The 23,480-nt window shown below is 42.5% G+C and overlaps 1 protein-coding gene across 4 annotated transcripts in view; it reads left to right on the forward strand.

Moving 5' to 3' along the window:
• The window catches only part of LOC117807669 (solute carrier family 12 member 6-like), a 41,987-nt gene extending 20,653 nt beyond the window's left edge, over window positions 1-21,334 (forward strand). For 2 of the 4 annotated variants that reach the window (XM_034677020.1, XM_034677019.1), the window contains exons 7-27: window positions 4,580-4,710; window positions 4,855-5,096; window positions 5,178-5,305; window positions 5,391-5,576; window positions 7,709-7,873; window positions 8,174-8,272; window positions 8,521-8,578; window positions 8,687-8,861; window positions 9,004-9,122; window positions 9,244-9,342; window positions 9,534-9,653; window positions 9,778-9,882; window positions 11,215-11,383; window positions 11,471-11,666; window positions 11,798-11,967; window positions 12,068-12,199; window positions 13,496-13,603; window positions 13,840-13,896; window positions 18,145-18,383; window positions 18,468-18,601; window positions 20,107-21,334. In XM_034677020.1, coding sequence (XP_034532911.1) covers window positions 4,580-4,710; window positions 4,855-5,096; window positions 5,178-5,305; window positions 5,391-5,576; window positions 7,709-7,873; window positions 8,174-8,272; window positions 8,521-8,578; window positions 8,687-8,861; window positions 9,004-9,122; window positions 9,244-9,342; window positions 9,534-9,653; window positions 9,778-9,882; window positions 11,215-11,383; window positions 11,471-11,666; window positions 11,798-11,967; window positions 12,068-12,199; window positions 13,496-13,603; window positions 13,840-13,896; window positions 18,145-18,383; window positions 18,468-18,601; window positions 20,107-20,198 — 2,924 coding nt within the window. In that variant the 3' untranslated portion in view covers window positions 20,199-21,334. The remainder of the gene's footprint in view (window positions 1-4,579; window positions 4,711-4,854; window positions 5,097-5,177; window positions 5,306-5,390; window positions 5,577-7,708; window positions 7,874-8,173; window positions 8,273-8,520; window positions 8,579-8,686; window positions 8,862-9,003; window positions 9,123-9,243; window positions 9,343-9,533; window positions 9,654-9,777; window positions 9,883-11,214; window positions 11,384-11,470; window positions 11,667-11,797; window positions 11,968-12,067; window positions 12,200-13,495; window positions 13,604-13,839; window positions 13,897-18,144; window positions 18,384-18,467; window positions 18,602-20,106) is intronic. The other 2 variants (XM_034677023.1, XM_034677022.1) reach the window with 1 other exon arrangement.
• Window positions 21,335-23,480: the final 2,146 nt, after the last annotated feature.

A 23,480-nucleotide genomic window follows, 5' to 3' on the forward strand; every position in this document is an offset into this window, starting at 1 on the left:
CTTCATACACAGCGGGATCTCTCTCACTCACTCTCTCTATCACAATTAGCTTTCTGCTAATTGATTTAGCAGCGACAGACTAATGCAATCAATACGCTACACGAAGAAGAAACTTCCAGTTCGAAGCATCCGGCATTGGGTAGAGAGGGGGTTAAAGAATCACTTCCGGTATGGACTTCCGGTATGGACTTCCGGTGTGGATGTTGTGGCGGCGCCATCTTGCCTGCAGTAGGGTGCCTCTCAAATTAGTTGGAAGTAAAATATTAGAAACGCCAACTGAAGGAAGAAAAGGTGATTTCCTTCACCTTGTGTCATCGGATGTTAACATTTTTTAACATATTTGTTTATTCAGTGTGAAATAAAAGCTAACAACATTTTTTTTTTTAGTTATAATTCTTGGGCTTTTACACCTTTATTATTTTATAGAGAAGAGGACTGTGGATAGTGTAAGAAACTTGGAGAGAGTGGGGGAATGACATATGGGAAAGAGGCCGCAGCCTCGATTCGAACATGGGCCACGCGCTTCATGGGTGAGCAACTTAACCATTAGGCTAAGTCCACACCCAGATGTCAATATTTTTTAACATATTTATTTATTCAGTGTTAAACCGAAGCTAACACATTTTTTTTTTGCAGGCAATCATTTTGATTTTGTTTTATTTTTACTGAAAATTAGATCAGAACTCAGCTCAATTTAACTTGATTTAAATACATACAAACATGCAGCCCAAAGGGCTTCACAAAATAACAGACAGACAGGAAACAAAAGCAATGGTAAAATTATAAAAGGCATGATTATAAATAAAATACTTAAAATTAAAATAAAAACAATACAGTAAAATTAATAAAATAAGTAGTAGCGGGGCGCTGGTGGCCTAGCGGTCTAAGCGCCCCACATATAGAGGCTACAGTCTTCGTTGCAGGGGTCGCCGGTTTGATTCCCGGCCGGTCGACCATTTCCTGCATGTCTTCCCCCACTCTCTACTCCCCACATTTCCTGTCTCTCTCCACCTATCCTATAAAATAAAGGCAAAAAGGCCAAAAATATAACTTGAAAAAGTAATAGTGGAAAGAAAAGTTTAAAATATGGTAGCGTTAACAAGATCAGAAGAATACAAGAAATAAATAATTAAATAAGATAAATAAATGTTAAAGCAATGATTGAAATAATAATGCAGTCCAGGGCTAAAAATAAATTACTCCAAATGAAAAGCTAGATTAAAAAGGTAAGTCTTAAGTTTAATTTTAAAAACACCCAGAGAGCTCGCCGTTTTAATGTCCAGAGGCAGAGTTCTACAGCTTAGGGGCATAAAAACAGAAAGCTCTCTCTCTTTGTGTGAGACACAAAAGGGAAGAATTCGAGGACCTCAGTAATCTGGCTGGAACATAAAATGAGTGATGTATGGAGGAGCATGGCTGTTAAGAGCTTTAAAAACAAGTAAAAGTACTTTAAAATCAATTCTAAAAGAAGTCTCAACATATCCAGCTATCCAACAAAGGAGTACTTTTCCACTAGGGCTGTTTCTTAATGTTGTTTTACATTAACAAGAAAAAAATAAACACAGTGTGTAACGTTAAAGTCGGGCGGAAAGCACATCGTGTGATTCACCTGAAGATAAAATTAAATATAAAGTGAGCTTCACGGAGTTCTCCCATCAGCCCCCCTTTCATTTTTCATGTTTCTCTCAAAGATCCGGTGCTTCATTTTGGATTAAAATCCCTCAGAATGTTTTGTGAAAAGCAGAAGGTATCTGTGGCTATAATTATCTCAGTATTAAGTTGAAGAATTAGCTGTGTGTGCACTCTTGGGAGGGGATTAAACTCGCTGACCATTAAATGTCAAAATCCCCCCCTGGAGGAATAAACACTTCCTGAAATGGGTTTTAGTCATTAGAGCATACTCATTGTCCTGTCGCATGCTGACATACACATAATATTTATCAGTGAATCCTGCGATTATAATTATAATAATAATGTTCTTTGTTGTAATCAGGAAACACAATACATGAATTCCCAGCTCTCCCCTCCCTACAGTTTCCCGCTCCTCTATCTGGCAGAACTTACAAAAATACATGTTCTTTTTTTTTTCTAATGAGTGTTATTTGTGTTTGTCCCGTCTCCTCTTCTGTCTACCTCTCCCTGTCTGTCTGCACACACATAAAAAAAACAACTCAGGATAATTTATCCACCGCTGACTTTTACCTCGCCTGTAGACGAATCTCCCAAATGTCAAAGTAGTGCGATATTTCCACTAGCATGTGACATTTTGAAAAAAAACAGCAGCCTGGGTAACATAGAGAGTGAATCTAACATTTCATTCCATCCTGTCTCCCCCCCCCCCACCCCCCACCCCCCCTCACCTGAACAGCTCCATGCTCTCTCACCATCTAGGCTGTAGATGGTAGTTAATGCTGTGTGAATGTGACTGCAGCTGACTGTGGGTATAGAAGTAATTCAAGGTGTTTGGCTTCTTAAAAACAGCTGAGATGCAAGAACCCTCCTGCTGATGGATCACATCATGTTCCTACTTTAAAGTTTTCATAGCACTCATACGTGATTTATGAAATTAACCTGAACACACGTTAAAATCTTCAAATTCCTGCATGATTTTCTTGTTGAAAGGCTGCAGTTTGGAAGCCAAACACTGGATTTTCAGCTGTTAATGAGTAGTGAGTTTGTAGTTCATCATACTGTCTGATTCCTCCATGTACTCTGTTTTATTACTGGTTCAAATTGTATCCGCAAATTTAGCCGAGTGATTTATTCTGTAGCTCGCCTGGTGTATCAATCAATCTTTATTTATATAGCGCCAAACCACAACAAACGTTATCTGAAGACTCTTTCCAAACAGAGCAGGTCTAGACTGTACTCTATGTTCTATTATTAACAAAGACCCAACATCAAGACAGGATAAGATCCAGTCCCATCTTCCAGACAGGACTCAGTCTGATCTCATCTTAATCCACCATGAGCAGAGCACTTTGGCAAGGACAAACTTCCTTTAACAGGCAGAAACCTCCAGCAGGACCAGACTCATGTTAGACATACATCTGCTGAGACCGTGTTGGAGAGAGGGGTAGAGGGAGATGAAGAGGGAGAGATGAAAGTGATGAGACGGATAGTAGTAGATTTAGCCGATGGACCTACGAGACAAGGGAGCTCAGGGACAACGGAAAGGACTACGGTTATTAACTTTAATGGGACAGGGAGTTAAAGTAAGTGATAGGCAGACAGAGGATAGAGATGGGATCCCAGTGTGTCAGTCTAAGCCTATAGCAGCATAACTAATAGCTGGTCCTAGCCTGAGCCAGCTCTTACTGTAAGCTTTATCAAAAAAAGGAAGCCTACTCTTAAAAGTAGAGAAGGTGTCTGCCTCCCGGACCCTGATTCCAAAGGAGATGATTCCAAAGGAGAGGGTCCTGATAACTGAAGGCTCTACCTCCCATACTACTGTTAGAGACTTTAGGTGGACGAGCAGGCCTGCATGTGGGGAGTGTAGTGCTCTAGAGGGGTAATAGGGCACGATGAGCTTTTTAAAACACAATGGTGTCTGACCATTAAGAGCTTTGTAGAGTTTGGACCGGGGTACTCGTCTCAAAGCTTTATTCAGGGTTTTATACCGTGTCTTTTTTCATCTAAGTGCCAATATGTTCCCTTATTCTCTTACCTAAAAGAATGTCTTCAATAACCTGTTTTTTGTGCCTTTATTTATTTCAAACAAGCACTCTAATAAAAAGGAGAAGCGTGTTAGATTACAAAACCTACCACATGGCCCCTAAAGTTGCCCAACATCCAAGCATTAGGAAAGGTGGGCAGTAAGAGCCAGTACACCACCAGGGTTATCAAGAGGGCCCATCCCTTCCCCGGTGTTTTGTCAAGTTAGATCGACAACACCTCAGAGAGCCTCAACTGTTAGCTTCAGCATCCAGGAACCAACCCCCTTCATGCTAGCACTCCACCGCCTTCAGCCCACAATCTGAAAACAGAAAAGATAAGAGAAAAACAGAGAGAAGAGTTATAGAGATATGATAGAAAATGGGCAGGGAGGCAGAGAAGCCTGTATCAGCTGGAGCTAACTCCTTCAGGTTTAAGCTGTACGCTCTACCTCCACCTACTCCCACATTTTCTCACAGCTGAAAGCATAACAAAAGTGTAGATACTGTACAGAGATGCTTTCCTTCCAGTCAGCTGAACCCAGGCTTGTTCCTCAGATGAGGCTGAAATCAGCGTTCTGCAGATACTATTTGACCAAAGGCCTGCTCTGTCTTCTTTTGCCGATGTTTATGTAGAACGTTATGCTTATTTCTCCAAGCATAGGACGACTTCTCTCATCAGCTGTCCTCCTGTTTTCTCTCTTTACCTCCTAACGCCATAATGTCACTAACATCCACCCTCCCCTCTCTTTTTTTTTGTGTCCCATCTCTTCTTCTTTCTCCATCATCTTTTCTGTCTGTCTTTAATTTCCCCCCCAATTCTTATCCTTTTACCATTCTACTTTCCTTCTTCTCTGTGCCTCTCCATTTCTTCCAACTACCCCCTGCTCTCCCTCTTTCGTTCTCTCTCTCTCCTCCACCTCTAGCGGGCGGCGCCTACTTCATGATCAGCCGCTCTCTGGGGCCGGAGTTTGGGGGGGCGGTGGGCCTGTGCTTCTACTTGGGCACCACCTTTGCTGGAGCCATGTACATCCTGGGAGCCATCGAGATCCTCCTGGTGGGTTCTGATGTCATTACTTCTGAAGTGGTTGTTATGTGATCGGGGGATTGTGTGAAGTCGCCCCTTACTGGCCGTTTGAAATACAGCATTTATTAAAATATTTTCTCTGGCTTGTTCATCTCGTCTCCCTCCGTCCTCCAGATGTACATCGCACCCAAGGCGGCCATTTTTGAGGCCAAGCACCCCGAAGGCGAAGGGGCAGCCATGTTGAACAACATGCGCGTCTACGGCTCCATCTGCCTCCTCCTCATGTCCCTGCTGGTCTTTGTGGGCGTGAAGTACGTCAACAAACTGGCCTCCATCTTCCTCGCCTGCGTCATCGTCTCCATTGTTTCCATCTACATCGGAGCGCTGGTCTCCGCCTTCAAACCACCAAGTTTCCCGTGAGTGTTCGATCGCAAGTTCCCAGAAATACAACGCTAACTGTGTTGTTTTTGTTTGACTGATGTATCTCGTATCCACAGTGTGTGCATGCTGGGGAACAGAACGATCAGTGGCCATGAAATCATCGATGACCAATGTGCAAAGACCATCCTCCCGCTGATCGACAACCAAGCAGAAAGACCCGACACCAACTACACATTTATTAACGGTAGACACCGAGGTTTATTGATTCCATCACAAGAATCAAAACCATTAAAAGTACTTTTCTGACATGCAGTACCTCATCACTTTAGAATCCAGCACTATAGGCCCGACCTTTGACCCCAGCATGGCTCCCCCTCCTATGGAGAAGACCACGTATCTTTGGAGGCAGTTCTGCGAAGGCCCAGAACTGAACGCCTCCTGTGACAAATACTTCACATCCAACAACTTTACCGAGATTGAAGCGATTCCAGGACTGGCCAGTGGGATCATTTCAGGTAAGACACGACACGACGCTGCACAAAAAGACACAACACAACACAACACGACAACATACGACAGGACACAAAACTACACAACACGATGCAACACAGTACGGTGTAATACGATATCATACGAAACCATATGAAACATCATGACACGACACAGGATGGTGTCATACGAAACTTCACAACACGAAATGTCACGAAACTACACGATACGGCATAATACGACACAACACGAAAGACATGGTAGGGTATTATAAGATGCGAAACGACAGGGCATGTTAAGACACAACAAGGTATGGTGTTATATGATATGACCAGACACAACACTACGCAACACAATGGGACATGACACAAAACTACAGGGTATGATGTAAGATTATTCAACAAAATAAACTAAGACACAACATGGTGTGGTGTGATATGATACAACATGACACAAGACGACAGGGCACGGTATGGTGTCACGAAACTGCGCAACACGGCATGATACGAAACGACATGAAACTACACGGCACTTAAAGGTGACATATCATGCAAAATGGACTTTTTAATGGTTCTCTACCTGAAATATGTGTCCCTGGCATGTCTACAAACCCCCCGAGAATGAAAGAAATCCATTCTGCCCCTGTTCTGATTTCTCCACCTTTCTGTAAATGTGTGCTGAAACGAGCTGTTTCAGACTTCCGTGTTTTTGTTACGTAACAACAATATCCGGTCTGTCACGGAGTCAGAGCTCAGAGCTTGTTCAGCCCATAGACTGTATAAAATAATACTGAATCCCCCCTCCGTTTTTCATTACCTGCACAAATGTGTGCTAACAAGGAGCTTAGGAGGGAGGCATGCTAGTTGTAGGCTGTCTTAATAAACACAAAGGTCGGTTTTACTCCCCACGTCTGCAGACTTGAGGATCTAGTGGATGATTTTTATTTATCATGGATAAGTGCTAGCGCTAGTTAGCATAGCTACATAGCTACATGTCGTAGCTGTAGCTGTGTACCAAGACACACATCGACATGCTGACAAATAAAACAACAAGAAACACAGAATCTGTGACCAATCCTTCAGAAAAGGTCCCGCTGCCTTTCTGGCAGAGGTCGGTTTTACTCCCCACGTCTGCAGATTTGAAGATCTAGTGGATGTTTTTTATTTGTCATGGATAAGTGCTAGCGCTAATTAGCATAGCCACATAGCTACATGTTCGTAGCTGTGTACCAAGACACACGTCTACATACTGACAAATAAAACAACAAGAAACACTAAATCTGTGACCAATCGTTCAGAAAGGTCCTGCTACAGGCGCCTCTCCGTCAGGATCAGATTCTGGATCAGATTCAGAGGGTTGAAGTAACGCGGGTCTGTGAGCAGCCGTGTATATTCAGCCAACATGTAAACATTAGATCAACGTGCTGGAGAGCCGACGCACATCCACTTCCTGAGGGGGCGTGGTCAGAGGGAAAACAGAGTGTTCTGAGGAGGACTGAAGAAGAGGGATTTTCAGGCAGACCAAAATCTGATTTCAAAGTGTTTTTTTGAGCATAAACTTTAAAGACATGTTTTGGGGACCTCTTAGACCAATATATATTGTTAAAAAAAGCGTGATATGTCACCTTTAAAGACACAACAGAGTATGGTTTTATATGATATGACATGACACGACATGAAACTATGCAACATAATTGGACATGACACGAAACTACACGACACGGGATGATGTAAAATGATTCAACAAGATACAACACGACATGACAGATATGATGTGATACGACACGATACGATAAGATGCATTTAACTGTCCCAAAGGAAATGAAAATCTTCTGTCTTTTATTGATTATTTGTTATCTTACACTTTTTATTATGTCAAAAAATTCTCAACTTTTTTGACCTCCTGCCAGTTACAGTGTCTTCCATGTACTATACTAACACGAGAGCAGGATCCATCTTCTCATCTGTCTGCCAGATATCGAACATACAATTTCTCAAAATTCGAAAGCAACTCCATAAAACAAAATTTTGGAGCTGTTTTAGACAATCAAAAACTAACAAAGAAAAGAGACCTTCCTGAGCACACTTAAGTAAAGTTGCACATCTGTTGTGTGCGCAGCGAGTTGCACTCTTCCTGATTTTGAATCTCCTCCTCACAGAGAACGTGTGGAGCTCCTACCTCAGCAGAGGAGACGTGGTGGAGAAAGGCTCTGTGGACTCGTCTCTCGATGCACACCCGGCTTCCACCCATCAGCCTTACGTGTTCGCTGACATCACCACCTCCTTTACGCTGCTTGTGGGCATCTTCTTCCCCTCAGTCACAGGTACACACGGCTTTCTTACTGTAATGCTGACCGACCATGTTAAGTGGTTATTTAGTGAACTTACAGATAGTTTTTCCCATGATTCATATACCTACTAACTTAAAAATCTAAGCTTTGATTCCCTTGTATAACTTGAAGACGTCTTAAGAAGCGTTTTATTGGCTGCTACATCGATGTTATTCACCCCAGAATATCTGACAATTTGAGCAAAGCGTTAAAAGAAATTGTAAAACTTCTGTAAATGCTCCTTTTATATTATAACCCCATGATCTGAGATGACTTTCCTCCGTGTTTCCTCAGGAATCATGGCCGGATCAAACCGGTCGGGGGATCTGAAAGATGCTCAGCGCTCCATCCCGATTGGAACCATCCTCGCCATCCTCACCACCTCCCTTGTCTGTATCCTTTTGGGAGTCATTTTAGAAATATTCAGAGGCCTGAACCCCCCTTCCTAAATATGTTGTCCCAAATACAGCACACTTTGGAACATCCATTTAGTGTGATTACACAAAACGCAGCTGACTTTTCAGACTCTGTTTGTGCCGGCCACTTCGGGGTAGATTGATATTTTATAGTCCTGCTGTGTCTCAAAGGCACTCAGGATTTACTTTGACTGCTGAGTGTTTTCCTGAGTGTCGTCCATTCAGACCTGACTAGTGTTGTTCTGTTCGCCGCCTGCATCGACGGAGTGGTCCTCAGAGACAAGTCAGTGCACCTGCTCACCTCCTTTATGACCGATGGATCGTTTACGGAATACTTCTTTATTAAAGAAGTCTCTGAACATCTGTGTGTGTGTTTTTGTTTCCTCTGCAGGTTTGGGGACTCGGTGAAGGGGAATCTGGTGGTGGGGACTCTGGCCTGGCCGTCTCCGTGGGTCATCGTGATCGGGTCTTTCTTCTCAACGTGCGGTGCCGGGCTGCAGTCGCTGACCGGCGCCCCCCGACTCCTGCAGGCCATCGCTAAAGACAACATCATCCCCTTCCTCCGGGTGAGAGCTGCAGACGTTATTTGAAGTACCCAAACTTTGATCTCCCCTAAATGAAGTATGAGTCACTAAATGCACCTGTGTGTGTGTGTATATGTGTGTGTGTGTGTGTGTGTGTGTGTGTGTGTGTGTGTGTGTGTTTCAGGTGTTTGGTCATGGCAAAGCTAACGGAGAGCCAACCTGGGCCCTGCTGCTGACCGCCCTGATTGCTGAGCTGGGGATCCTCATCGCCTCTTTAGACCTGGTGGCTCCAATACTAACAATGTGAGACACATCAGCGTGTGTGTTCTTATAGATATGTGTGTGTGTGTGTGTGTGTGTGTGTGTGTGTGTGTGTGTGTGTGTGTGTGTTGTAACTCTCCTTTAATTTCTTGTCATCCTTCAGGTTCTTCTTGATGTGTTACCTGTTCGTGAACCTTGCTTGTGGCCTCCAGACTCTCCTGAGGACGCCCAACTGGAGGCCACGCTTTTCCTATTACCACTGGTACTACCTCACACACACACACACACACACACACACACACACACACACACACACACACACACACACACACACACACACACACACATAAATACACAAATAAACACACACACACACACATACACAAATACACACACACTGACGCACTCACTTCTGTATGAACACACTCTGACCTGTACCTCTGTTGTGTTCAGGACTCTGTCGTTTTTGGGAATGACGATCTGCCTTGCGCTCATGTTCATATCCTCCTGGTACTACGCAATCGTCGCCATGGTTATCGCAACCATGATCTACAAGTACATTGAGTACCACGGGTATGTTTCCATGACAGTCCATGTACAGAATGGTCAAGAGTGGAGTGTGTGTGGTTAAGGGAGCCACAGGAGACGCATTACAGTGTGAGTCTTTTTAAATCATGTGTCCATGTGTGTTCCACAGAGCGGAGAAGGAGTGGGGGGACGGGATCAGGGGTCTGTCGCTCAGTGCGGCTCGCTATGCCCTCCTGAGGCTGGAGGAGGGACCGCCACACACCAAAAACTGGAGGTACAGAACAGATGCTTTTGACACACACTTAAGGGTTAAAGTTCAGAGGCCTTTCATTGTATGCACCTGCTTCACAACACCTGGTACTTTTTCATTCATGAATATATTGCCAACGTTTTAGATATTTTCATCACTATGATCATCTTGATCTCAGTTACAAGGCAAGTCAGCATCGGTGCAGACTTGCTGTCGTAGGGTTAAACAGCCCACCCCCACTCCACACTCAGAGTTTTTGGACTGCACTCAGTGTTGCTGACCCTCCAGGCTAGTGTGCAAACAGAATGTTAGTAAGGGTGTAGGGGGTGGTTTGAGAAAGGTCCACAGAGGCTCTCTGCAAAACAACATTTCACATCTCTTCCACTGTGGCAGTTTTGCAGCCCCCTCTCTAGTACACTGGACTAATAGATACAGAACCGCCACCAAATTCAAACTCAGTCAGAACCGCTCTCATCGGAAAAAGGATTCATTATTTGAATGCAATAAGTTCAATTTAGCCGAATTGCCGTGTTCTGGGAGCTCCCTGCCCTTCCACCTGACGAAGTGGAAGAGCAAAGACTGAGTAGTCAAAACTCTCATCCGATTAAATAGACAAAATGTTGATTTCATCGCAGAGCTAGCAATTTAAGGAGGGTTGTGTCATTTTCCATAGTTCTGATTCAGTCGGTGATCCTCCACATATGATCCCTGCCCTTCCACCTGCCTAAGAGGAAGGGTAAAGACTAAGTAGTCAAAACTCTCTATTTAACAGCTAAACCCAATTAAATAGACACATTCTGATTTCATCACAGAGCTAGCAGTTTGAGGAGGGTTGTGTTCATTTTTCATAGATCTGATTCAATCAGTGATCCTCCACATAAGCTCCCTTTCCTTCCACCTGCCTAAGTGGAACGGCAAAGACTGAGTAGTAAAAACTTTTCTTAATCCGCGAAATCTGATTAAAAAGACACAATTCTGATTACCTCGCAGAGCTAGCAGTTTGATAATTTTTCATAGTTCTGATTCAATCGGTGATCCTCCACATACGCTCCCTGCCCTTCCACCTGCTTAAGAGAAAGGGTAAAGCCTAAGGCGGGGAGAGCACACCTTCAATTGTGTGCATACATGAAAAGCCAAGGCAGGGAGAGCAGTAGCAAAGAACAGAGTGGGCATCAGTGACAAAACTTATGACACTGGTAAAATCAGACATGGCAGAAAAGGAGGATCACCGACTTAATCAGAACTATGAAACCACACCAGAGCTGGTTTTAATTTAAGGGGCCCTATGCAGGAGAATCCACTGGTATCACTGCTTTATCTCTACATCTGTTAACACCTGGCCCCCCCCCCCCACAGGCCTCAGGTCCTGGTCTTACTGAAACTAGACGAGGACGCCCACGTCAAGTCACCTCGCCTGCTCACCTTCGCCAGCCAGCTGAAGGCGGGAAAGGGTCTGACAATCGTCGGCACAGTCGTCCCCGGGAACTTCCTACAAAGCTACGGAGAGGCTCTCGCTGCTGAACAGGTGGGAGCATGACGGTGTCTGTAGATCTAAAGGGCCTAATGCAGAAATCAAATACTTACTCCCTTTCTCTTCCTCCTCCTGTTTCAGACTCTGAAGCTCCTCATGGAGAAGGAGAGAGTGAAAGGTTTCTGTCAGTGCATAGTCGCCCAGAAGCCGCGGGACGGGATCAGTCACATGATCCAGTCCAGTGGGCTCGGGGGGATGAAACCCAACACTGTGGTGATGGGCTGGCCGCAGGCGTGGAGGCAGAGCGAGGATCCTCAGTCCTGGAAGACCTTCATCAGTGAGTTTAAAGACCACAGAGAGACGTTGTGGTCTGTCGCATGTTGAAGAGAGAGAAGAGGAAAGGAGAGGATTGTTCTGGTCCTGATTTCAGAATTTGCAGGCTAACAGCACCCCCTTTCTTCCTTCCAGACACAGTGCGGGTCACGACAGCAGCCCACCTGGCCCTGCTGGTTCCCAAAAACATCTCCCTGTTCCCCACCAACAGCGAGCCCAGCACGGATGGCTACATCGACGTGTGGTGGATCGTTCATGATGGGGGGATGCTCATGCTGCTGCCTTTCCTGCTGCGCCAACACAAAGTACGACTGCGTTATACTGCTACCATCAAATGAATGAATCTGAACTCATCTGACTAAACCTTCCTGCGATCTTGTTCTGATTCTTGGATTTCTTTCCCAGGTGTGGCGTAAGTGTGGGATGCGGATCTTCACGGTGGCTCAGATGGAGGATAACTCAATCCAGATGAAGAAGGATCTGGCAACCTTCCTCTATCACCTCCGCATCGAGGCTGAGGTGGAAGTAGTGGAGATGGTGCGTCTTCAACTCTTTCAGAACCACATCGATTATTTGAGGAAACTTTCAGCATGCTCCTTTAAAGGACAATCCTTGTAATTATTGCTAATTGATGGAGATTTAAGTCATTTGTTAGTTGTGAGGAATGTGGCCAGTATTCACGCTAAAGGCGTTTTTCGACCACAGGAACTTTACCCCTGAACTACGTGCATTTCGACCGGTGGACCCAGGGTCTAAATTTAGTTCAGGGGTAGATAATCTCCCCCCTGAAAAGCCCCTGCTAGGGGGGTAGTACTTTTCAATGGTCCCGGGACTTTCAGGGATCAGGGCCTGCAATGCTGAACGTGTCTGATTGGTAGATTAACCGCAGTGTTTTTATTCCGCCCGCCGTCCACAATAACATCACACACATCTTTGATTCACTTGATTTCTCTTTCTTTCATTAGTTTTTATTAGTTCTATCTTTTTTGTATGTGTGTGTACTTTTCAAAAGAAGAAGCTGTGATTCTCTTGATTTAGCAGCTTGTAACAGTAGTCTTCTCTCAGCCCACCATGAATGCATCTTTCCCGGTGTTCCGGTTTTAAAAGTGACCCTGTAAACTGGAGACCTTCAGCTGAACGTGTCAGTGTTTGTGGAGTTTACACAGCTGTTGAAACACAGAGGGAGTTCCTGGGAATGCAAACTAGTTTAGTTTTTATTAAGATTTCAAAATATCCTCATCAGATATTTAATGATCGTCTAAAGACGTTTATGAGGGATGCATCTGGCTGAGAGTCTCCAGTTAACAGGGTCGCTGTTTAGACCAAAACACCGGCTGATCTCTGCCACGGCTTTTTGAGTTCAAAAGGATTTTAAAGCCGTGTTGAAACGTCTTTGCTACTCGCGCTTATCTCCTCTCACGTGTTGATTCAGTGAATCCATCTGTGATGAAATATAGCACAATCTAAAACAGCGCCAGCTGAGTCTCTTACATGCTAACAGGCTAACTGTTGTGATGCTCATAATGATACCTGCCTGTCCGTCTGCCTCTCTGGTGTCATCTGTGATGAATGGCATTAGTCTTTGTTTTACTGCCCTCTACTGGTCTGGTGGTGTAGTGCATTTACTTTTTTTTCCTCCATACGTCACTGGCCTGATTCGCACAATCTACCCGGGACTTCACCCCGCGGTCGAAACCCAGACAAGAATGGGGGCACAGAACCTTTTACTTCAGGGGAAAGTAGTTCTGGTCGAAATGCACCTTAACGCTCCTCTCTGTGGCTGTTTGCTCATCTGTTCTTCTCTGAATGTCTCTCTCTCTTGTGTCTTTGTAGCATAACAGCGACATCAGTGCGTACACCTATGAAAGAACCCTGATGATGGAGCAGAGGTCCCAGATGCTCCGACAGATGAGACTGTCGAAATCCGACCGAGAGAAAGAGGTAAGCTGAGGTTGGATTGTGACTGAAAAGAGTTTAAATCAATGAAGGCAGTGAAAAAGGAATCACCTTGTATTCTGAATGTCCTGTAGTCATTTCAAATCCTCTACTTGATGTCAATCACTCCTATCAGTGGGTAAAAACCATATTTTAATGTATTTGGCTCATTCTATTATCAGTTAGCGGTGATGTTGGTGCTGGTGTGATGTGTTTGTGACTGTCGTGCATCATTTTATTAGGGATATCCTGGTTTCAACAGCAGTAGGCCAGAGGCAGTAGGAGCTACAAGGTCTCAGGTGAGGTCAGTGGTTATAGCCGCCTGTGAGTCCAATGAAAAACTGTAGCGGATGTTGAGAAAGTTGAATAGATAGTTTTATTGAGAGACAGTCATCTGTTGGTGAAACCAAAGCACCCTCTTTAGAGACGTTTTCAGATTCGTAATAGAGAACTTATGGCTGTGTGTGTGTGTGTTTGAGAAATGTAGAAATTCAAGTTTCAACCATGTATTAAAGTCCTGCACCAGCTCTGCGTAAGTTCCAACGTAGCCTAGATTGAACGTAAGTTCTCCTTTAGGATGGAGTTTACGATCTACTAACATTTCAGGCTTTAGACCAGCTGAGATAGTTCCAATGTCAGCATAAGTTGCGTCTTAAATTTTACACCTAGCTCTGAGTAAAGTCCTGCGTTAAAGACCGGTTGTTCTGGGGCACGGTTTCAAAGATGGGATCATTTGAAGGATGAGGAGAAGCTGAGAGTTGTAGCAGCTGTGACGTGTCGGCAATATGTTCTCCTCGTTAGATTACATGAATCAACGACGTATGACGACTCTGATCTTATGTCCAATTTCTTTTCCCATGAGCGAAGATAATTACCGTACATCTACACTACATTAGAGTACCGTTATTAATATACCGTATGTTGTAGTTGACGACTTCACCACTCGATTTCACTGTTATTTTACATCATAGATTAATTATCACCATATCAAAGTGCTTTGTCATATTTTAAATACCGCTATGTTGCTGTTTGTCGATTTAACGGACGTTACGGCCGTTAGCATTAGCCGTTAGCTTGAAGCTTGTCATAACTGCGACATGTTTTGGTGAATATTAAGTCTCTGTGGTACAACGAAACAATGAAACAACTTAAATTACAAACTAACTAGTTTTAACCTAGCGGCAACTTCAGGCTGCGAGAATTGAAGCCAATGCGGAAGTGTTAAAAACTGCAGTTCCTCGAGTGTCCACTTGAGGCTGGCTACAGAAGTACCGGAAACCACATACACACTAATTCAAAAAAGCCGATCTTTACAGCAGAAATAAACATGTTTACAGCCTGGTTCAAAAAACAAGTGTAGTCTGGATAGCTCATTTCTGGATCGGCACACACTGTAGATATAAGATATATATAAGATAGATATTAAGATAATGAGTTTTCCATTATGAGAGGCACAGCTGACTTGATTGACAGGCGGGAACACTAGCTGTTGGCTAGGAGGCTCAAAGCCCGCCTCTTTACCTCACACTAGCTCGACAGAAGTTAGGTTGACTTCAGCATTTCCAATATGGCTGCCGCCGACAATTGACGCTTCAGAAACAGATGTGTGACGTCACGGATACTACGTCCATTATTTATACAGTTTTAAAATATGGTTTAGTGACTAACTTAAGACAGAAGTTACGCAGAGCTGGTGCTAGAGGACAAATCATGAAGAAGGTATCAGAAGCTCTCTGCAGCTGTGAGTGGATTTGAGATTATTTGTGCTTTTGAATCAGATGCTGGTGTAGAAAGATGTAAAGTGTGCGGAGTTGGCTCCACATAATCTAAAGTAAGGGATGAAGTATCGTGAGCAGGTTGTTAAAGTGGATCTCATGAAGGGATTGTCTCACCCTGTCGAGGCTCCTCCTCCAGAACAACCTGCTCACGTTACATCATCCTGCGAAACTTTGTTACGATACTCTTTAAGATAAAACGACATCCATACGTCTTTCGATACCACGGCATCAAAAACAGAGACCAACATTTGATTTAATGTTTCAACGCTTTGTTTTCATTAGCAGTGCTCACTCGCTTCACTTTCTTTCTATGCAACTCGACCGCCGCCGCTCTCTCTCTTCTGCTCGCACAGCTTTGGGTTGAAAATATCACGACCATCCATCTCTTTTTTCAAGCTCTGAGACTTTCAGAATCACGCATTTGAACGCACCTCGCACTGAAACTAATCAAAGAATTGAACACGTTGACAATCCAAAGGTTTGTACCACACAGAGCTACCGCTGATTGAGATGTTCTGCCTCATCGCCGTCACTATCCTGCACCTTGTTCTCTTCAGTCTTCACTTCATGTGCCAGCTTTGATTTGGTAGCCTTCTCTGTCATAACCTCCAGTTTTCTGTGTCTTTAACCTTTCTTTGGGCAGATTGATTTGATTACAGTAAGTCCTCCACAGTCTGGGATCAGAGCTGCATCTCTAGCAACAGGCTGTTGTTATGAAATGCCGCCATGTTTCCCATCAGAATCAAGTCATGTAACAAATTCTGACACATCGCAGGACGAGTCGCGTTCTGCTGTGTTATTAAAGTTTGTGTCGTATCCTCTTGTCACTGATCCCCTCAGCGTGTACGCTGGAGTTTTGATGATGTAAGTTTCTCTGTGGTAGAAAATCAGCTGATGTATGTAGAGAGATTTAGATATAGTACACCTTTGTGGATAGAGACCCTTCTAGACACATCCTGTGAGGAAAGAGGTTTTAGATCAGAGAGTTCCTCTGAGTCCTTCAGAAGAAGACACAAGTTGATCCTGAACTTTGATTATATAGATCTCAATATAGATCTAACAAATGTTCGATAGAAATTGGATATAAATAAACCTGTAATTACATCCCCCAAAGAAATGGAGGGGGTGCTAATGTGCCTTAAATGCTAGTTGCCACCCAACATTAGACAGAGGAAGAAGACGGCATTGAACAGCCAATCATGTCCCTTGATAAGAGGTAGGCGGGGCTTAAAGAAGTTCGGAGCAGAATATAAACACAGCTGAAATGAGCGACAGCGACACTGATGAAAACTCAAAACCTATCAGCTCAAAGCAGAGTCGTTAGCAATGTGCTGAGTCGGTGTTAACTATAACTTAATTAAATACACTTTCAGGATATGGGTAAATAAATCTGATCATGCAAATGATCTCAACCTGAGAAAAATAAGAATCTACAAACTAAAACTTCAGAAAAATCTCATCTTACACAAAAGACCTGCTTCCTGTTAGCACAGTAAGAAATGAAGGATTCAAGAAGCTGATCAGAGAATGAAATCCAGATACGAGCTAACAAACCATCTGGAGCAAAAATCTTCCTTAAAGGAATCTTTAAGTTTGAATGAAATAATGATTTGATATTTATTGTGATAACATCTTTTTCAATATCGCCCAGCTCTACTCTTGAGTTAAAGTTGAAGACTGTCTTTTGTGTAAGATGAGATTTTTCTGAAGTTTTAGTTTGTAGATTCTTATTTTTCTCAGTTTGAGATAATTTTCATAATCAGATTTATTTACCCACATCCTGAAAGTGTATTTAATGAAGTGTATTAAGTTAATAGTTAATGCAGAGTCGACACTGTCAGACTAACGACTCGTCTTTGAACTGGTACGTTTTGAATTTTCTTCAGTGTCGCTGTCGCCCGTTTCAGCTGTGTTTACATTCCGCTTCAAACATCTTTAAGCCCCGCCTACCTTTCATCCTGCGACATGATTGGCTGCGTTTCAGACACATTAGCACCACCTCATTTTCCAGTGGTTGGGGGTGTTATTACAGGTTTAAATATGTCAAATTTTATCGAACATTTGATTTATCTATATTGAGAAAAATGATATCACAATAATTATCTTAATCAAATTATCGCCCAGCTCTACTCAGGAGCAAAAATCTGCCTTTAAATTTGAATGAAATAATGATTAGATTTTTATCTTGATAATTACCGATATCGACTGATATGAGAAAAATTATCATGATAACATCTTTTGTAATATCGCCCAGCTCTACCTGGATCTCCTCCGGAGACCTCCAGAAATGATCTTGTTACACAGACCATCTCTATCAGTCCGGATGAAGTCATCTGTACTCACTGACTACACGTTTAGCTGTACATTTTAAATATGACATCTCATATTTTTTATTTGTAAGTCAGCTTTTAAAATATTCTCTCACTTTCATTTTTATAAAGTCATCGTTTCTCTTTTTCATTCCTAACAAAGATTAACCACCTTAAATATCAGCCACCCTTTGACTCAGGTCTTCCTCTTGAAAGTTGTCCCCGTAGTTCTCCTTCAGTCCCTCTTCCAGATCAGATGTAGCCTGTGTGTCGTCTCACTAAGTTAGCTTGCTTCTGTTGTCTTTAGGTGTATCTTTGCGCCTGATACACAAGTGCTCAAGTCCCCTCCTTTGACTCCTCCTGAGGAGACACGAGGGAGGGGTCAGGGGTTTAGAACAATGTTAAAAAAAAAAGAAGGTAGAACTGAGATGGAGAAGGAAATGTTTGTGTTTGTCATCAGGCCCAGCTGGTGAAAGACCGTAACTCCATGCTGCGGCTAACCAGCATCGGATCAGATGATGATGACGACACAGATGCTGCAGAGCGAGAGAGGCCGGCTAGCAGCAGCGGCGGCAGCAGCTCGGAGCACCATCGAAGAGTCCAGATGACCTGGACTAAAGAGAAAGCCTCGCAGTACAGAGCCACGCACTCTGGCTGCTCAACGCCCGAGGGCTTCAGAGACATGCTCAGCATGCGGCCGTGAGTCTCACACGCCGATCTATCAGCAGGTCTGACCACATGTAAGGTGACATAGATTGTTTTTAATGTGTCTGTTTCCTTCAGAGATCACTCCAACGTCAGGAGGATGCACACCGCCGTGAAGCTGAACGAAGTCATTGTTAATAAATCCCATGATGCTCGGCTGGTCCTGCTCAACATGCCGGGGCCCCCCAGGAACACTGATGGGGACGAGAACTGTATCCTTAACTCTGACGGTTTAAACTTCTTCAAACTGTTAACATTTCTTCTTCTGTTGAATCAGAGAGGTTGGTTTCAAAATCTCATGTCTGAAAAGATAAAACTTGTTTGTTTTTCTTCTTTCTTTTTTTTGGAATGAGTTGACACTTTCCAAAAAAAAGTGTTCCTGCTGAGCAGTTCTGATTCGCTCCAGCAGGGGGCAGTAGAACACTGAAAAACCTTCTATCTAGCTTTCAACGAACTGAAGACTAAGAACGAAAAGAAAAGAAATAACAACAAGGAGATGAACGAGAAGCAGAAGATGAGGAAGAGACAAACAACAAAACAAACAAGTGGAGGATGATATAAAAGCTTAAAAAGAAGAGAAATGAGAGGAAGAAGAAGATGAGCACAAATAAAGAGAATGAGACGAAGAAGATGAAGAAAAAGAATATAACGAATGAAGACGAAAAGAAGGCAAAGAAAAAGAAGAGAAGATGATGGATGAGAAGAAGACAACTAAAAGAAGAAAAACTGGGACAATAGATGTTAAGGGAAAGGGGATGAAGGGAGACAGACTGAGAGGAAGAAGAAGACATGACAGACAAGAGAGCAAAATAATAAAAAGAACAAGACAAGTAGGAGAAGATAATAAAACGAAGGTGAGCACAAATAAAGACAAAGAGACAAAAGATGAAGTAAAAGATGATGCGAGAAAAAATTAAAAGATGATCAAATGACGGAGGAGAAGAAGACAACTAAAAGAAGAGGAACAACTGGGACAAGATAAATGTTAAGGAAAAAGGGATGGAACGAGAAGAAAAAGAAGAGATGACAGATAAGAAAGACAAGGAAGCAAAAGAAGAAAAAGAACAAGACAAGTAGAAGAGGATGATGAAAAAGAGGAGCAAATGAAAAGAGGAAGAAGATCAGACAGAAAAGAAGATAAAGAGACAAAGAAGAAGATAAAGATGAAGTAAAAAGAAGATGACAAAAGAAGGATAGATGGAGAAAAGATGATGGAGAAGAAAAAGACAACTACAAGAAGATGATTAGGTAGAAGAAAATAAACATTAAGGAAAACAAGAAAAAGGGGTTGAACAAGAAGAAGGACAGGTGGACATGAAAGACAAGGAAGAAAAAGGAGCAAGAAGGAGAGATATGAAACAGGAAGAAGATAAGACAAAGAAGAAGATTACTTTTAGGATACAGACTAAGAAGCAGAAGAAGAAAGAAAAAGAAGACAAGAAGAAGAGGATGAAGAAGAGGAGGATGAAGAACACAAGTACCTCAGTGTGGAGGCTTGTCTTAAAAAAACAAAGATCAGAAGAGTCAAAGGAGAAGAAGTCGTAACAGTTTCATCTTTCTGGATCGGGGATGATTTTAAAACCCTGAACCACCAACCTCAGACCAGACTGAGCTTTACTAGGAGCGGGTTTTAGGCAATCTTCACTTGTTACATCCTCCAGTTTTCATCACTTTGTGTTCTGTTTTTCTTATGTTACATCCTTAACTCTGCGCTCAGACATGGAGTTCCTCGAGGTCCTCACAGAAGGTCTGGAGCGCGTCCTGTTGGTCAGAGGCGGAGGAAGTGAGGTCATCACCATCTACTCCTGATTGAACGAACAGAAGGAGCCGGCGTTTAAGAGGAAACCAATGTGAGCAGGAGACAGTGAGGGGTCCTGTGAGCTCTGGGAGGAGAGGGGAGAGAGAGGGGGGGACAAACAAAAGAAAAGACTGTTAGCATCAGCTGTCGCCTCCACCCGTCGCCTCCACCCATCCTTCAACCCTTTTTCTTTTCATCTCCACGGTACTGTCAGGAGAAGGGTTTCCATTCCACCTACACCAACACAGAAACGCCAACACAATTCCAGGAACGAGCAACAGAATGAGTGATCAGCTGAGTGTGTGTGTGTGTGTGAGAGTGTGTGTGTGTGTGTGTCTCTTTAAGTCACCTGTAGAGGTTCGGTGCGTTGGAGAGGGGACCAGTGTTGCGTTTGGTGTGAGTGAAGCATCCCACCGTCGAGACTCAGGGCTGCTTTTTGTGCAGAATGTATTTCTGGGAGCAGAAGCGAGTGTGAGCGGAGGATGAGTGTGTTCATGCAGTGTGTGTGTGTGTGTGTGTGTGTGTGTTGTCTTTTTCTCCATGAAGATACGATAATCACAAAGCTACATCAAACTGGAAAAGTGACAGTGGAAGATATATAACCTCTTTTTATTTTTTATCACTTTTAACGAGACATTTTTTATCATTTAGCTTCATATCAGTGAAATGTTTCCTTTTTTTACCTCAGAGTTTTTTAACTGTGAAACACAGAATGTTTTTCTTTCTTCACTCATTTATGTTTTTCTAATCTTGCTGCTGTTCCAGCGATCCTCTCGTCCTGTATGGAGGCCCATTTTTGCCAAGAAAAGTTAAAAAAGGTACATAAAAAGAAGCTTCACTTTACTGCCTAGCCTCCATGATGTCTTATTGTCTCAATCATTGACTGTGTATAAGTATGGACGACATGCCTGTATCTCCTGCCATTGAATAAAATGAAGCCAAAATACAGCCGTGACGGGCGCTGACATGTGCAGGTGATGCATTTTGGAACCAAGCCATGCACAGAATCGACGCTCTGCTAACGTAAAACTTCACGAAAACTTAACATTCCTTCCCTTCTATAAAAAGCATCATGACGTCTCATTCCTTCTTTTACATCAAATAACTGAAATTCTCGTACATGTGCACATAAACAATCATGTTAATTGAATATGTGAACTCTCATTTTCTAGTTTGACCCATTTCCCATCTGTTAACATGGGGGAGGCGGGGCTTTACATCCCATACTGCAGCCAGTCACCAGGGGGAGCCTTTAATATTTTGGCTTCACTTTCTAGAAACTGGTGTGCCGTCCATTTTTTATACGGTCTGTGATCTTGACAAAACAGAATTCACTTTAATTGATCACTTGTTGAAATTAGAATTATAAATAGTTAATGTCAACTCAGCTTCTTCATAGCTATCTGTTATTGAATATTAAGTCGAAATTATGACAAAATATTCAAATAGTTTAATTAAATGTAATTTGAAAAGACAATAACTATTATTGGGATTAAAATGCTAAATTTAAGAGTTTTTTGAGATTGGAAGTAGAGTCTAAATTAAAAAAATATATATATATATATATATATTTTGAATTTTGAGTATGGAATATCCAATAAGGGGAATAGAAACAGACATTTTTTATTGATAATGTATTATTTTGGATGGAAATTAACATTTAATGGATTTTTTTTCTACTTTAGGATGAAGTTAGGATTTTGAAATGTTACATTTTAACTTAAAATTTGAAGTCAATTTTTTTAATGCAATTTCAATTTTAAGAAGAGATCAAATTTTAAATTTTAGATTAAAAAAAGTTAAATTTGGATGATGTCATTCAATTTTTTCGGGACTAAAAAAGAAGAATATAAATTATGTGTCATGATTTTTTTTTTCTGGGGTGAAATCATGATTTTAAGATATTTACTTTGACATTTTCTAATAATTTTGACTCCATCTGTTTTTACCTTTTTTTGGTCAAACTGGGCTTCCATACACCTGCTACTGTGTAATCTGCTGAGAACAGAATCAACAGACTTGATCCACAGTTACATTTTTACAGACTCCGATCTTTATCTGAAGAATGAAAAACCCTAACGTTCACAGTCTGGAGCGTCACGGAGAGACCACTGCACTGCATGCTGAAAGAAACCCACTGTATGTGTGTGTGAGTGTGAGTGTGAGTGTGAGTGTGAGTGTGAGTGTGATGGATAAATGATTAATGGTGTTCTCCATCTCTTCTAATAAGCGGCTGCTCTCCTTCATGTGAGCTTGTTCCCTGAAATATCTCCACCTCACTATACACCTGAACTAAACCTGCTGATTTCTGCTGTGTGTGCGTGTGTGTGTCTGAAAGAGTGTGTGTCTGTGAACGCGCGCTTGATGCTAAAGGAGCTGTAAACCTCGAGGTGTTTGATTCCACTCTGCGCTCTTGTTCTTTTTTTACAGTGTTATCGTTGCAGGGATTCTTTTATGTTCACTGTTTTTTTTCCTACACATTGTTTTCTGGCTTGTACATAAAGACAAAAAAAGATCCCAAGTTTTATCTTTTTTTAATTACATTAATATAAAAAGGAAGCATAAAATACTTTGCTTGAAAAAATACTGGAAGAAATAAAGCAATTTTGAAAGAAAATTCACAACTTGTGACCCTTTTTTTTTTATAATCGCATTGTTACTGTGAAAGGTTATTGAACTTTGAGGTTTGAAGGTCTTGACATGACACTGAACATTTGGTAAAAATATTAAATGGACTTGTACTTATATATCGCTAATCTCAACACATTCACACCATAGACTGGACGTAGTATACGTGACTTCATCCATCTGTTTCTGAAGCCTGTTTTGAAGCCAATATTCGGCAGCAGCCATATTGGAAATGCTGAACTCAACCGAACTTCTGTCGAGCGAGTGTGACGTGAAGAGGCGGGCTTTGAGCCTCCTCGCCAACAGCTACAGTGTTCCCGCCTGTCAATCAAGTCAGCTGTGCCTCTCACTGAAAGACTCGTAATCTTAATATCTTTGAATATGTTGCGTTATGAATATAAATTCACCCCCCGTCATTCACAGTGTGTGCCGATCGAGAAATGAGCTATCCAGACTACACTTCTTTTTTGAACCAGGCTGTAAACATGTTTATTTCTGTTGTAAAGATCGTCTTTTTTTAATTTATGTGTATGTGGTTTCCGGTAGTTCTGGAGCCAGCCTCTAGTGGACACTGAAGGAACTGCAGTTTTTAACACTTCCGCATTGGCTTCAATTCTCTCGGCCGGAGGTTGCCACTTGATTCACACACAGCTTAACAACAGCGG

The sequence above is a fragment of the Notolabrus celidotus genome, chromosome 23, assembly GCF_009762535.1.
Source record: "Notolabrus celidotus isolate fNotCel1 chromosome 23, fNotCel1.pri, whole genome shotgun sequence".
Taxonomy (NCBI): Eukaryota; Metazoa; Chordata; class Actinopteri; order Labriformes; family Labridae; genus Notolabrus; species Notolabrus celidotus.